General features: G+C 37.3%; 1 protein-coding gene across 1 annotated transcript; it reads right to left on the bottom strand.

The window, feature by feature from the left end:
• Positions 1-224: 224 nt before the first annotated feature.
• Positions 225-16354, bottom strand: PCOAH_00039780 (SICA antigen; the record flags this gene model as incomplete). Its single annotated transcript, XM_020060766.1, has 18 exons — positions 225-698; positions 1528-2760; positions 2898-3491; positions 3637-3737; positions 4063-4827; positions 5164-5935; positions 6691-6728; positions 7804-7853; positions 9995-10184; positions 10407-10419; positions 10864-11330; positions 11452-12415; positions 12629-13204; positions 13567-14214; positions 14362-14946; positions 15103-15200; positions 15428-16163; positions 16307-16354. The coding sequence occupies 18 exons, from the start codon at positions 16352-16354 to the stop codon at positions 225-227; spliced, it is 8352 nt and encodes a 2783-aa protein (XP_019917018.1).
• Positions 16355-16674: the final 320 nt, after the last annotated feature.

The raw sequence follows: 16674 nt of genomic DNA on the forward strand, positions 1-16674 counted from the left end.
AAAAAAAAAAGAAAATTTACACCCTAAACCCGGAATCAGAACATGGAACCTCTTCCTTAGGAACATCTTCCTTTGGAACGAAGTCATCCTCCCTAAACTTGAAATCTGAACTTCGAACCTGCTCCTTGGGAACATCAACCTTAAACCCCAAATCTGAACTCGGCACAACTTCCTTAGGAATATCTTCTGTAGGAACAAAGTCTTCCTCCCTAAAACCCGGAAACTCAACTTTGAACCTGTTCCTTAGGAACACCAACCCTAAACCCGGAATCTGAACTGGGAACCTGTTCCTTAGGGACAAAGTCTTCCTCCCTAAACCCGGAATCTGAACTTGGAACTTCTTCCTTAGAAACAAACTTTTCCTCCATAAATTTGCTTCCCATAATTTCTTGAACCAAAATTTCAAAAAAGTCATCCTTCGTCGAATGCAGGTCCCTATTTTGACATTCGTCTAAGACTTCTAAATGAATATCAATAATGGTGCGGTGACACACACGGCTATCAACGCCCTGTTTTTTTTGCCTCTTCGTTCTTCCCGTTTGAATAGATCTTGGTTGTTTTCGTTCCTTTACTAAGGTATATTCCTGTGGATCATCTGCCTGGTCGTCCACATGATCAAGGAGTTTTTCTTGTGAAGTTGGACCAGATACATGGTGAGCTCTTCTGTAACGTCTTCTTCTAATGGGCACGGCAAAATACTACACAAAAACAAAAAAAAAAAAGAGAAAATGTTTTTTTAAAAGGGATGCGAAATGTTATTCACGCAACAGTAATTACTACTTCAGACCCCTTAAAATGCGAAATCGTCCTACAAACACAAACCCCTAAAATGCAAAATCCTACACATACACCTCCCTAAAATGTGAAATCCTACACATACACCCTAAAACACGAAATCCTACACATACACACCCTAAAATGAGAAATCGTACATACAGACCCCACAAAATGCGAAATCCTACACATACACCCCTAAAATGCGAAATCCTACACCCCGCCGCTAATTTATTCACTCTTTACTTCTTTTTTTTCATTCTTTTTTTTCATTCTTTTTTTTCATTCTTTTTTTTCATTCTTTTTTTTCATTCTTTTTTTTCATTCTTTTTTTTCATTCTTTTTTTTCATTCTTTTTTTTCATTCTTTTTTTTCATTCTTTTTTTTTTTTTTTTTTTTTTTTTTCTTTTCTTTTTTTCCTTTTTTTCTCTATTTCTTTATATTAATTTTATTCTTACTTCCTTCTTTTTTTTTCTTTAAACTTTTTTTGCTTACCTTCCAAAGGAGATAGGTCATAGCAGACATACCAATGAAGACAGGAATGGTTGGAAGGTATGGGGTAAGGGAAGGAGGGAAAGGGTTGACCATCCCTTGAATAACTGGGACAGCAGAAGGAGTTTTTGTGGCATTATTTGCTTTTAACCGTGGACTCCTTGAACCTTTTCCCAAATTAGATGACCCAGGTAATGGTGATCCTGTTGCTGCAGGTGACAGTTCCGGTGATGGCCCAGGAGGTAGTCCCTGTGGAGTTACCGGTAAAACAGGAGCCTGAGGAGCTTGGCCGTCGGGTTCACCACCAGAGACACTACCATCAGAACCTGGTGTACCACTTGATGAGGAACTACTACTGGAAGAGGAAGCACCACTTCCTCCACCACCACTACCTTGACCACCAGGTTCAGCACCTGGACCACCTGGACTCCCTGGGGGACCACTGTCACCGGCACCAGCACTACTACCACCACCTGGACCCCGTGCAGGAGAAGCGGGGGCCGCGTCTGAAGCGGGTGCAGCTGCCTTTTCCATTTTAGCAGTACCAGTTTCACTTGTACTGGGACCTGAAATAACAGTAGGGGTAGATTTGATAACAGTGGTCTCTGCAGCATTTTCTGTAACAGACCATGTACCACTATCGTACGTACTGTCGTCCTCATAACCACTACCAGTAGAACTTATTAAAGGATCACCAAAAGAAAGTTCAACACCATCAACAATAACACTATACCCAGTATCAATAATGTTACTCTTACCTGTTGATGCATTATTTAGATTACCTGGTGGCACTGCTGGTTGCGGTGGTTTTCCTGGTAGAAGATCATCATCTCCTGCTGAATTGTCGTTCCTACCTGTAGTTGCTGATGGTGCGGACTTTGCTGGACCAGGATCTATATCTGCTTTCTTTCGTTGATCTTTGCCATTTTCCCCTCCCGATGCTACCGGTTTGGCAACAACGGATTTGGGGGGACATAAGTCCCCCAGTGTTTTCTTTATGTCTTCATTCGTGTCGAGCATGGGCTTCACTTTCTCCTTCACTTTCGCTTCACCTAATGTACAACCTAAGTCTTTAACCCTTTCACACACATCACAAGAACTACCATCCTTATTCGCACACCAAGTATCCTTTTGATTATTTCCTTCCTGAAACATTTCTTCTATTTTAGTCTCATCGATAGAACATTCTTTTCCTTTCTCCTGGAGCAACATATCTGCATAAGCATTTAATAAGACACAAGACATTGTTCTCTTAAATAATTGGTTATCCTTAGCCCTACCCTTAACTTTTTTATCATCATCCAAATTTTCCGGAATACTGTAAGTATGATGTAACCCCCTAGTAATGAACCTGCATGCCATTTTTTCTTTATCGTTCAGTTTACCCTTCTTCCCCTTTGAGTTTTCGCAGAAGTTGTCTGTGACTGCATTAGTTCCAATCATACTTTTAGATAGTTTCCCTAATTCAGTTTTCGTATCTCCCCAAATGCCATTCTACCAGTAAAGAAGGAAGAGTAAGCATGAGCGCTAAACACTAATGAACACACTACACGCAACTATTCTTATAGTGTATATGGGGCGCATGTAGTCTTGAATTATGCGTTGTTGCAATAGATATCATCGTCCCTTACTATGTTGGGTGCATGTCCATTCTCCGTTCTGTTGGTTACCCATTTTTGTGCTACACATTTGACACGTTGACATAAGTTATTTATATCACGCAGAGTTTGTTGTATTTCGTTCTCCTTCTCCTGCAGCATTGGTTTCAATTGGTCCCCTATCTTTTTATTGTCCTGTTCTACTGTACAATCTGAATAGTCTTTCTCCGTACATTCATCACATTGCGTATTATCTGCAAACTTACATGAAGTGCGAAATTTTGATCCAACCTCAAAGGCTTTCTTTATGCCTTCATTAATCGGGCAAGATTTATGTTCTTTCAATTTCCTTATTAATTCATTTAAAATTATGCAGGACATAGTCTGTTGAAACCTTTGGTTCTGTACAGGGTTCTGCTGAGTTGCTGACTTAGTTAGCTTAATATTGTATATATGCTGTAACCCCTTAGCAATGTATTGACAGGCCTTCTTATTTGTTCCCTCCGTTGCATCATCTCCCTCTTTGAAGTCTTTGCATGGATCATTATCAAGTTTACTTCCATTGGTCATAGCCTCCAGGAGGTCCTGCAATATTTTTTCCGTGTCTTCCTTTCCCCAGAATTTATCCTTCACAAATAAAAAGAGAAAAGGAAACATATATGTACAATCTATACCTCCATAAAATATTTATTCATTCTTCCCACAAATGTACACATTTATATGTTACCACAGTGTGTTGCCCTTAATTATAGTGGGTAGGAATGCTCCTTACCCAAACTCTTGTAGTTCCGTCCCTGTACCCCCTGATCTCATGCCACTCCCTTCCCATTTTATCTAAGCGGTTCTGTAATTCAGGGGTGCAGGCACCAGTACCTGTAAGGAGGAGTGGAACACAGAGTGGGAAGGTGTTACATGAGTGTTCCCCATGGGGTGGAAGAATTATGGGATGGTTACCCATCCACCTCCCCTTATGGTGGTAGTAGGTGGTGCGGGTACATCCTTCCCCTTTCGTCCTTTTTTTTCTTTTCGTTCGTCTTTTTCTTTTTTTTTTTTTTTGTTCCTTCCTTCGTTTTTCTTCCCTAAAAGGAAGAAGGAAAAAAACAAAAAAAAAGGACGAAAGGACAATGGTTAAGGGTATTAGAATGAACAGGTATAAGCGGTATTAGCGTGGTGAGTGTGATCCTTGGTATATCATTACCTTGTTGACTGACTGATTTTAGTTGGATGGACGATGTTGTTTGTGGTATGTGCTTCTGTATGACTTCGTCCATGGCTTTCTGCACTTCTTCCTGTATTTTTTGGTTCATTTCTAATTTTTTCCCTATATTCCCAAGTATTCCTCTCATTTCTTCATCCTCTCCCGCTCCCCCGACACTTGACCTTCCACGATCAGTGTTTGTAGTTTTGCCTTCCCAGTGTCCTACATTTATTTGGCGCTTCATCTTTCTACACCATTCTGTAGTTCTGGCTTCCATCTGTTTCCTTAAGAGGGGACTATTATGCATTAAATTCGAAATTGTATACAACATATCCGTTTCCCCCCTGTACAAACTTATAGACTTCTTTAGGTCACACCTTTCATAAAATTCCCCTCCCTTTATTAATTCTTCTATTTCATGAAATGCAGTAAACACGAATTCTATGACGTCCTTCGATGCACAGCCCCCCCGTGCGTACATTAACCAAATTTTCAATAGGTCACATGGTTTAACATAATAGCAACTGTTCTTCGGCTTTATACATTTCTCACCATCATAACTATTACTGTTACATTTAGATACTATCCATAAGTTTTTCACTAGAGTTTCGCAGAACTTCCTGTCCTCTTCCTTTATCTCCTTATCGTCGTCACCCCCTAATCCATCACACACACCCTTAATTGCATCGACATTATGATAATTATAATAATTACTATCACTTGCTATATGATTAAAGAATTCTGTAAACCATTCTCCTATGTCCACTGTATAGAAGAAGTATGTTTGTAGTGAAGTGTGTTGGGGCGGAATGATGATAGGGTGTGTGGTGTTATATATATATATATATGTAGACATGTATATATAACTATATATATACTTATATATATGTATAGAATGGACACTAATGACTACTCAGGTATGTAATCATCTATTAGGGGTAATTCCTTCTTTAATTCATATTTTTTTTTGTTGTTCTTTTTATTTTTTCTTTTCTTTTTTTTTTTTTTCTAATTAAATAAAAAACAAAGATTACACTATTTCATACATTCATTCACTGTACACATTGAACACAAATGGGAAAAATAAAAGTTGTGTGTTACCTTCTTCGTCTTCTTCGAAGCCGTCAGCGTTAAGTTTGGGGCATCCGCTTTGTTCCCATATCCTCCTTTTTACTTCTTTTATTTTTTCCTCGAATTCTTTTAATACTTCGCCCATTTTATCCTCAGCCACATACTGGTTCTTCTCTACTATATTTTTCATTTCCTCCAAATTTCCTTTCTGCAGCCATTGTGCCTTATCCTTGTCCTGTATACTATTCACTGGGGTGCCCCCTTGGCCCTTATTCGCATCCTTGCAGCTGGGTTTATCGGCTATTTTTATGTTTCCAACTTCTGCGACATGGTTATACTGTCCTTCATTCCACTTAGCAAGGGTTGCCCCAACAAATTTCGTCCCTATTTTCATCCCATCAAAGTTCATCCCAGCACACAGTGCAGCATGATCAGGAACATCCTTCATTCCCCTGAGTCCTGACATTGCATAAGATACGTAGTCTACGTATTTGTCGAAACAATGGTGTTTTCCAAATATTTGGTGCAGAGTGGTCATTCCAACTACACATCTTAAGAAGATTCCCTCTTCATTGGTTTCCTGAATTATCGTCTGTTTCATGCCCTTTATTGGCATTCCATTCATATAATAGTAAATTTTGAAGAAGGCTTTACATAATGCTTTCTCTGGTCCACGAATTTCAACTCCGGCACCTTTCCCGACTTTATCATCACAGAGCTCCTTCATTCCGTCAGCCCCTGTAGTCCTCAATATATTTATAAGCTCGTCCCACATTTGTTTCATGCCATTCCATATTCTGCTCTACGGTGTATATAAAATTTAAGCACATATACACATGTTTATCTTTATTTTTTATAATATAATATTCTATTATTATATATTTACACTCAGGTTGATTCATTTTCCCCCCATAAATTATAATTGATTACTTCAAATCTCTGAGGAGTATGTTCCCTCATTTCTCCGAACCACCTCCGTGTTAACTTTTCCCAAATTTCTTTCATGGTTCCATATTAATAAAGTAATTTATGTCTTAAGTATTTTTCCAACTTCCCCTATTACATTTAGACATATTCTTTGGTAGCTGAATATTATAATTCACCATATCCACAACCCTATGGAAATACTTCCTTGTACGAATTTATTCTTCTGTCTTCACATTTCCTCACTATAATCGTACTTTATTCAACTTCGTCGTCTTTTTCCCCTTTTATGGTTCCTTTCCTCCTGGTTTTTCTTCCGCCTTTTTTCTTTGAAATTTTTCTTTTTCCTCTTTAAACCTTTTTCTTCTTTTTGAAACACCCCTTTTTCTTCTTATTCCATTCCCTATTCTCCTTTTCTCTTTTTTTTTTTTTTTTTTTTGTTCTTCTTTTTACTTTTTTTTGTTCTTGTTTTTTCATTTCTTTCTTTCAGGAAAAACAAAAACAGAAAAATTCTGCACATGCAACCTTCCTTATTCTCCCCTTTTCCTGTACACCACTTTCTTTCGGAAAAAAAGAAAAAGAAAGAACAGAGAAAAGAGAAGAAGAAAGGGATGAATTACCTGCCTTTCTTACTTCCTTCTCCTCTCCAATTTCGTTTTTTTTTTCTGTTTCTTTTACAAAAAGAGGGAGGAATTATCCACTTCTTCTTTTCTTTTTTTTTCCCTTAATCTTATTTTCCTTTTCCTATTTTCTTAATTTCCTTTTATTTCTTTAAAAAAAAGAGAGGGAGAAGCAATCCTTCCCTTCTCCTTCTTCTTATACATTGCATTTCTTCTTCTAAAAAAGAAATGCAAGAAGAGGAATTATTCACCCATTCTAGCTTTTTCTCATTTTTTTTCCTTAACCTTTTTTCTTCTTTTTTCTTCTTTTTTCTTCTTTTTTCTTTTCCTTTCTGCTTCCTTTTTTTTAAAAAAAAGTAATGGAAATGCCCATGTCATACCTTTTCTTTTTTAACTTCCTTTTTTTTCTTCCTTAAACATTACTTCTCTTTCACCTTAAAACTTCCTTTTTCTTTTTTCGTTAAACCTTTGTTTTTTACTCCCTTTAACCTTCTTTTTTTTACCTAAAACTTTTTTTTTTACTTTTAGAGAATTTTTTTTTTTTTAAAGAAGGAAGAAGTAAAAGAAGGGGGAAATATATTGAAGGAAAGGAAGAAAAAGGAGGAAAAAAAAAAAAAAAGGCAAGAAAGAAGGAGAAAAGGAAAGAGAAGAGAGTAGAATGGTGTGGTAGGGTAGGTACTTTCTTCTTCTCTTTTTTCGATGAATGGCAAGGAATGAATAAAAGGAAAGATTTCTCCTTTTTTTCTTTTCAGTAGGAAATGCAGTGCATAGGGGAACAGAGGGAGGATTCCGCCTTCTTTTTTAAAGGAATGCAAATGTATGTAACGAAAGGGTAAGGAAGGTTGCTCTCTTCCTTCAGAAGAGTGTAGTGTATGAAGGAACGAGAGATATTGTTTTCTCTTAAGAAAAAGAAACAGAAGAGGTGAGGTGAATAATTCTTTGTTCTCCTTTTTTTTTTTTTAAAAAGGTGCAAAGGGCGGCATATGAGTAGGAAGGATAGGAGGAAGGCGGGACGATTATTATTTTTTTTTTAAATTAATTCTTATGAATAATTCCTTAGTTAAGGAAAAAGTTAAAAAAAAGGAAGGGTGTAAGGAAAGAGAAGGAGGGATTCTTCTTTCCTTACTTTCCAGAGTTAAGTAGTTCATGGTTTTATGATTCCAATTATGGCAGAAACTAAAGGAAGATAAGGAGAGAATAGTTTTCCCCATCCACCTATTACACCTGTCCGTTTTTTTAAATAAACGAATATAAATGAATTAATTTCGTGTATATGGCAAAATGCAGTTTTTTTGTCGTTTTAAATATTGATAAAAAAAAAATAATAAAAAAAGGGGGCGTAGATTTAATGCAGATGGATAAATGTGTATGATGCGTATGAATGTGTGCTTAAATAAATTTAAATAAATGGCCCAGTGAAATTTAAAATATTCCTCGGCGTCTAAATACAGCATACTCTCACTTCTTTCACTGCTCTTAAAACTTTGTAATTTGCTCTTCATTAAAATGGTTGTGGTGTGTGGGTGCAGGAACGGGGACGCGTGTATTAAAAACAAATTTCTTTAACCCCTATTTAGTGCTTGCATCTCATGCTAATCGAAAGCCGTTCTCTCTCTGGTGGATTATAATGACGCGTTGTGCAGGAAATAAATGCGTCACGAGGTGTCATGTAGATATGTTCATATATGTGTCTATAAATGGGCTCTGATAAATGGAAACTTATAAATGTGCATTTGTATATGTCTTTTTTTTTTTTTTAAACTGTCGTGGAATATTGTGGCATAAAAAAGATATACATAACGCATATATGCCATGCCCCCTTTAACTTCTTGTAATATATTCCTGCGCCTTGTATCACTGAACATGCGAGATGCGCTAGGGTTGAATCTCTCTAAATGTATGAGCTCGATAAAAATATATTAAATAAGGATGGCAAAAGGGTGTACAGCATGTACGTATAAACTGTTATGCAATAATTTTTGCTCCATTCTATTATGTAAAAAAAGCGAACATTTTTTTTTTTTGCTTTTTTTTCCACCGAAACTTTCGACCAAATGGGCAATTTGTTTGTTTTCCTTCGATGTAATTTATTTTTTTAATGTACAATAAAAAGGTGCTGCGTCACACTGGTCATTCTATGCGTCCGCACGCAGCACAACTGTAACCGTTAATTTTTCACTTTTTTACACATTTGCCAAGTTTTACAACTTAATCATGAAGTGCTCTTTGTATGACGCTGCCATTCGCGTGCATTCCCCACAGCGCTGTGTGTCCTTTTGCCATGTAAATTACAACCATTTTAAGCACATGACGTTGCTCATTTTGTTTTTTTCCCGTACAAATTTAATATGCTTTACCTACTTTACGTAAAAAATGAAAAGAAAAGTTTTAACCCCTTTTTTCATGCTGATCATTTTGTGCCACCCGAAGGATACTTCGCCAAGTTGAACAGAACTTGATGATTAATGACAACACAAAGGAATAAGCTTATATGGAAATGCCACAAATTTTCTTTTTTTTCTTTTTTCCCCTACATTTGTATATTTAAATAAAACATATAGTAGGATACTCCAAACAAGGCGCGAAAAAAAGGGAAATTGCTGACATTTTCAGAAATGTATTTATGCATACAGAAGGAACGGAAAAGTTATGAAGGTAAAAAACCTATAACAGAAAAAAATATTTAATGAACATGTTAGATCCTCAGTAAAAAAATTTCCCAAGAAATCAATAAAATGGAAATTTTTTTTCTCTCATTTTGATTACACATTAATGTGAACTCTTTAGTAAATACTAAAAAGGAAGGAAAAAGAAAAGAAGTAGCATACACAAATTTACAAAATGATTAACATTGTAAAAAAGAACGAAAAAATAGGAAGTAACACAAGTGTTGCAACACATTGTTTATGCTGCTTACGGTATGGAGGTGAAATCTGATTATCACATTCTATTACTATTTATGTGCCCTATAACGGTTATGTCAAAGTGTGTTTTGTAATAAATGATCTAAATACAAATCCTTATTACACACATTTTCTTCCTTTTCACTTTCCTCAAAAACACACCACCAATATGCCAAAGAATTAGCATCCACAATTTGGCTACAAATTGTTTCTTCCTAAGGAACCTGTTCCTTAGGAACATCTTCCTTAGAAACAAAGTCATCCTCCCTAAACCCGGAATCTGAACGTTGGAACCTGTTCCATCAGAATATCTTCCTCAGAAAGAAAGTCTTCCTTCCGTAAACCCGAAACTTGAACTTGGAACCTGTTCCATAGAAACATCTTCCTTAGCAAAGAAAATCTTCCTCCTTAAACCCGGAATCTGAACTTGGAACTTCTTCCTTAGGAACAAAATCTTCCTCAGGAACATCAAATATAGAAACTTGTTCCTTAAGAACCTTTTCTTCCTTCATAAATTCACTTTCCATAAATTCTTCCACAATGATTTTAAGGAAGTCCTCCTGGACCAGTTTGGTGTCCCCATTTTCACATTCATCTAAGACTTCTAAATGAATATCAATAATGGTGCGATGACCAACACGGTGACCACGAACCCGTTTTTTTGCCCTTTCTGTTCTTGTTGAAGCAGATCTTGATTGTTTGCGTTTTTTTACTAAGGTATATTCATGTGGACCATCATCCTGGTCGTCCACATGAGCAAGGAGTTTTTCATCCAAGGGGGGAGAGGTTAAGTGTTCCTCTCTTCTATGACGTCGTCTTCGCTTACCGACGGTAAAATACTGAAAGCAGAAGGTAAAAAAAAAAAAAACAATGTTTTTTCAAAATGTGACTGTTGCTTTTAAGAACAATAAATACTACTTTAAAGCTAAGTCCGAAATCCTATACACACATCCCTAAAATGCGAAATCCCATACAAACACCCTAAAATGCGAAATCCAACACGCACAAACCCTAAAATGCGAAATCCAAGACAGACACCCGTAAAAAGCGAAATTCTACACACGCACCCTAAATCCTGCGAAATCCTACACACACAAACCCTAAATCCTGCGAAATCCAACACAGACACCCCTAAAAAGCGAAATTCTACACAAACATCCCTAAAATGCCTTTACCTTAATTTTCTTTTTTTTTTCATTTTTTTTTCCTTTTTCTCTTCTTCCTCTTTTTTTTTTTTTTTTTTTCTTTCTTCTTCTTTTCTTCCTTCTTTTCTTCTTTTTTACCTTCCAAAGGAGGTAGCTTATGACAGAGGTACCAATTAGGACAGGAGTCAAAGGAAGGTATGAAGTAAAATCAGAAGGGTTTATGGGGTTAATGACTGGGAGTGGAACAGGAAGGGAGGTGTCTGCGGCCTTCCCGCCCCGTGAACCACCTGACCCTAAATGTGTTGTTCTTGATGATGCAGGAGGACTTTGTCCTCCTAAGGGAGTTGATGATATGTCCACGTCCGGAACTGATACATCCACCTTAGGACCCTTTATACCTCCATTGTCGTTTTCAGCTGATGCAGTAACAGTTTCCGCAGGTCCATTTTTTGTAGAATCGTTCCCCATATGCTGAACATTATCCTTGACACTACTATCTTGGCTATCAACTATGGCAGGAGGTTGTTTTGTGCCCCCACTACCACTTGAATCGTCGTCCTCCGTTACGGTTTTCTTAGGGACTTCGCCTGCATTATCTTTTGCATCTAATAAGTTAATAAGGAAGGGAAAGGTTAGTATTAGTACAATCAAGGGAGGTGTAACATGCAGTGCTGAGTACATCTTGGTGCACCCACTTTTCAGGGTGTACTTTTTATTGATTTTTACCTGGAGCCTGGGGAACTCCCTGACCATCCTTACCATTGGTACCAGGACCACCTGTAGTACCCTGTGAAGTATCACCTACAGGACCTGAAATAACAGTAGGAGTAGATTGGACAACAGTGGTCGTCGCAGCATTTTGTGTAACAGACCAAATGCCCCGACCAAATTCGTCATCCTTACTGTTAATATGAGTATCACCCAAATTGTTTCCACTACCAGACATTTCAGCACATGCAAGAGCTTTCTCTATACTAGTTGCTTCCCCACTCTCACATTCCGTTCTGCTGAGAGTATTGCTAGAAGATGATGTAATCTTACCTTCTTGTTTCTGACCAGGGTCTCCCTGAATCGAATCTGCTTTGTTTCCTGGCTTAGGGGTACTGTCCTGATCAGATCTGAGGGGTGTACTTGGTGGTGCTGCTGGTAGTGGTTGAGGTGATGCGGCGGCAGGAGGTCGTACTGCTGCTGGTTTTGATGGTGATGTACAGTTAGTACTTAGAATATTCTGTGTATTGCCATCCTTCTCGAGTTCCTTTTTTATTTTTTGCCTGTCGATGTCATTCCGTCCAATTTTAAAATTTGTACATTTGTCCCAATTACATTGATCACATTCATTCTTCCCACTCTTGCATTCAGTTGTGTGAAGACTTTCCCCAGCATTGAATGCCTGCTTTATGGTATTTTCGTCTATACAAGATTTTTCCATAAGAAGTTTTCCATATTCATTCAATATCAGGCAGGCCATAGTTTGTTTAAATAATCTATTATTTTCCTTGACACCGTCCTCACCTTTCTCTTCCACTTTAATTTCGTATATATGTTTCAATCCTCTAACAATTTGCTGGCATGCTTCTTTCTTTGCTCCTTGTTCAACGTCATGGCATAAAGTGTCAACACTGTTGTCCGCATTAGACATGGTCTCGGTAAGTGGGTCGATCCTTGACTTTATATCGTCCCAACTGTCCTTCTACAGAAGTAAGGAAAGAAGGGGGGAAAACATGTGCATAAACATAATTCATACATAGAACCCTTACTCATACCTTCCCCTGAACGTATACATTCCTTCTACATGAATTATATACTTTTCGATACTAATGTCCAATATGAATCCTTTCCAAACCTCCCAAATATTTTGGCGCCCTTCCTTTTTTCTTTTGTCTCTGGTCCTTTGTGTTATTACACATTGGGCACGATCACATAAGTTACTTATAGTGCTTAGAGTTTTCTCTATGTCCTTATTGCCCTGGAGCATAGAATCCACTTTGGCCTTCACATTCTCATTGCCCACTGTACAATTCTTAAGGTCTTTAACCCTATCACAAACTTCACAATTATTATTCTGACCATTAACATCCTTACCCTTACACCAATTCTTAATTTTCCCATTCCCTTTCTGAAATGCTTGTTCTATTGTTTTCTTACTGACCGTACAGGGAGACTTAACCACCTGTTCCAACCTATCCGCATAGGCATTTAGGAGAAGACATGCCATGGTTTGCTTAAAATCCCTATTGTCTTTGGCTTTTCTTTCTTTGTCAACACCATTTCCTTTTAAATCTTCCTTATCTATTTCAATTTCATATATGTACTGCAACCCCGAGGTAATGTATTGACATGCTTTCCTCTCTGGGTCAGTGACTATTCTACTAGTTGTCTCTGAATGTCCACTGCAATGAGCTTCCATATCTGCGTTTTTATTAGATATATGTTCAAACATTTCTTTGGCCCTACCATTGATGTCCCCCTGCATGTTTTCCTGTTCAAGAAAAGTGAGGGAGGGAGGGAGGAAAAAGGGAAGGAAACAAATGTATGCTATGTAATTATATGTCCACCACCCCCCTTATAATTATTATATGTCCACCCTATAATTATGTCCATCCCCCTACAATTATTATATGTCCACCCTATGTGTGTGCGTCTATTTTCTTCCCCCGTATCCGTTTTTGTACAGAACTACAGTACTCAAAAAAGTGTCCTTTATTATAATGGACAATATATATTGTGTTCCTTCCCTCCCGTATTTTTTTAATTATAATGAACAACACTATCCTTTATTGTAACGGACAATATTGTTCACTTATTCTAATGAAGACAATATATATATTGTGTTCCACTTACCCAGGTTGGAGTTATTCCATCCCTGTTTACACCCCATTTCTTGCTTACGCACGCTATGCGTGTGCAGAAGTTACTTATAGTAGTTATAGTATTTAGTGTTTTGGTTATTTCTGTGTCGCCCTTGAGCAATGGTTTCAATTTGTCCTCCATTTTTGTTCTATTGCCTTGGTCGCCTACTTCACATATTAAATTTTCAACCCTCTCACACGTCACACAGTTATTATTCTCACCATTAGCATTCACACACCATTCACTTATCTTTGCATTGCCTTTATCAAACATTTTTTTAATTTTTTCCTCGTCCAAAGGGCATTTATCTTTTGTATTTTCCTTAAGGATATCAGCGTAGGCATTGAGTGCTGCACATAACATAGTTTGTTTAAACATCCTGTTGTCAGCGGCCTTTCTGTGCTTCTCTTCCGGATTTTCACTCACCTTACCATCAGTTAAATCCCCCTGATCTATTGTAATACCGTAAATATGCTTTAAACTTCTGTTAATGAACCTACAAGCCTCCCTATCCTTCTCAGTTACGAAGCCATCTTTCCACTCATCCTTTCCGCATAAATTATCGGCAGCTGTATCGTTAGTGCTCACATTTGGGGACATTATTTCCAGTTGATGCTTTACGTCATTCCACATGTCATTCTACCAAAAAAAAGAAAGGAAGGATAAAACATATGTGTACACTTAATGCACATAGACCTAATTTATGATTGTTTCCCCCAGTTATTCATGTAAGTCATACTATTCATTTAGTGTTCTCTCATTATAATGAGTAATATTGTCTATTACCATTGTCTTCGTTGCGCCATTCTCTGCTTTTCTATTCGCAAACCACTTCGTCATAACACATTGTACACGATGGCATAAGGTATTTATAGTACTTAGAGCTTTCGTTATTTTGTCATTATTCTGTTGGAGGATCGCATCCAATTTGTTCTTTACATCCTGATTGTCTATTTTGCATTTTGTATAATTTTCCTTTTCGCACAGATCACACCTTTTGTTCTTGCATGCTTCATTTTTAATTTGATCATTTTTACTGAAGGCCTGCTTTATGCCCTCATCCACAGGACAGGAAGATTTTTCTTCCTCCTCTAATTTCTTTATAAGAGAATTTATCATCATGCACCCTACCATTTGCTGAAATTTTTGGTTCTCCTCAGGGTCGTTTTGAGTTGGCCCTCTTTCCAGCTGAATACTGTATAGATGATGTAACCCCCCAGCAACAAGTTTACATGCTGCCTTCTCCTTTTCATTCAGTGTACCACTCTTCCCGTTATCATCATTACAGTACTGGTCAGCTTCATCGTTCTTTTTAAATATTTTTTCCATAAGTCCCTCCCCATGGCTGTCGACGTCCTTCCAGAATTGAGTCTACCCATACAAAAAGGAAAAGGAGGAACATATATATAAACAATTCCTACACATAAAGGATTTGTGATAATTTCTCCCCCCTTCCCTTCCACTATGTATAAGGAATACTACTTATTGTGTTATTCCAAACTACAATGAATAATATTGTTCCCTTACGACGTCCTGTGGCTTCGATTCAAAGCGCTGTCTTTTGTTGAACCACGTCTTCTTCACTTCATTAAATAGTTTACAACGGTCATTATCATTTGTACTACCTATAAAGGAGAAGAATGAAGGACAAGAGAAGGGATTATGTGGGTGTCCGCCATAAGATAGAAGGATTATGGGATGGTTACCCATCCACCCTCCCCCCCTTATGGTAAGTGCTTGTTAGGCCGGTGGTGGTACACCCTGCACACCTTGTGGTGTCCACCCTTCCTTGTTGTTGTTGTTGTTCCCTATTTTTATTTGGTTATAAGAGTAATCTTTTTATAGGATTTACCTGGTGGAGATGGTGGTGCAGGAAGTACCGCTGTTTTCTGCCTCTCTTCTTTTTCAATTTCTTCCTTCATTTTCGTTATTACATCCTTCTTTTGTATTATGTCCTCTAGAATTTTTTTATCCTTCTCTTCCAGTTTCACTTCCTGATCCTTTATTTTCGCTTTCCCCTCTTCATATGTGAAATTGCATCCTCCCCCTTGCTCCCCATGTCGACTGTTCCTTGGGATTTGTTCCATTTTTTCACTTACTCCTTTTCCTTTTAATGCCTCTAGTACTGTCCTTATCTCATCCATATTACTTGCGCTTAGTGCACTCTTTGCAGTTCTATATTCACACCTTGCACACTTCTCATCATCCTTCATTATTTCCCACAAATTATCCATTGCCTTGTTTACATAAAAATTTTCAAATGTCATCAGGCGTATCATAGTTTCATAGTAATATAACCATACGTTTAGTATAGCGCACTTTGCATCTGGCATCATTTCCTTCCATTGATCCCCCTTACTACATTTTCCTTTACAATCTATATTATTCTGTGATGCATAGAACCAATTCCTCACTAAAATTTTGCAGAAGTTTTCATCCATACATCCCTTATAAAATTCGTACTCTTCATCAATATTCTCACTCTTGCATACCTCATACAAGGATTCCCATTGGTCCTCTAAACTTTTTTCCTTTATACTGCTTGAGTATACATCAAAGAGCTCTACCACTTCTTCCAATTTCGCAACCTGTAAAAAATAAATTATTCACATGTTTATTTACCGTCTATTCTTTTTACTCTTTTTGCTTTTTTCCTTTATTCCTATTTTAGTATTTAATATATTAAACTTTCCCGTTTATTCTATATTCATACACCCCATGATATACTTACACCCCACTCCTTCACTATTTGGTCCGCAGACCTTACTTTCTTCTTCATCCCTGGCACCATTTTCTATTTTTCTTTTACATTTAGTCTATATATATGGAAAATCCTTCATATGGAGGCTCCCATTTTTTACTCCTCATATTATGGCAACGTAGATACTACATTTCTTATAACTGTTTTATACTTCCTTCCATCACATATTCATACTTTACTTTCCTTACTTTTTATTTCTGCTTCCTTCAAAAGTCTAAGGAAATTGCAAAAATAAAAAGTGGAAAAAATGAAATCCCATTATAACCACCCTTTTTCATCCATATATGTATACTATGTACATAATATACTTGCCACCCTTCCTTTTAACAATACCTCCC

This window comes from Plasmodium coatneyi, chromosome 12, assembly GCF_001680005.1.
Source record: "Plasmodium coatneyi strain Hackeri chromosome 12, complete sequence".
NCBI lineage: Eukaryota > Apicomplexa > Aconoidasida > Haemosporida > Plasmodiidae > Plasmodium > Plasmodium coatneyi.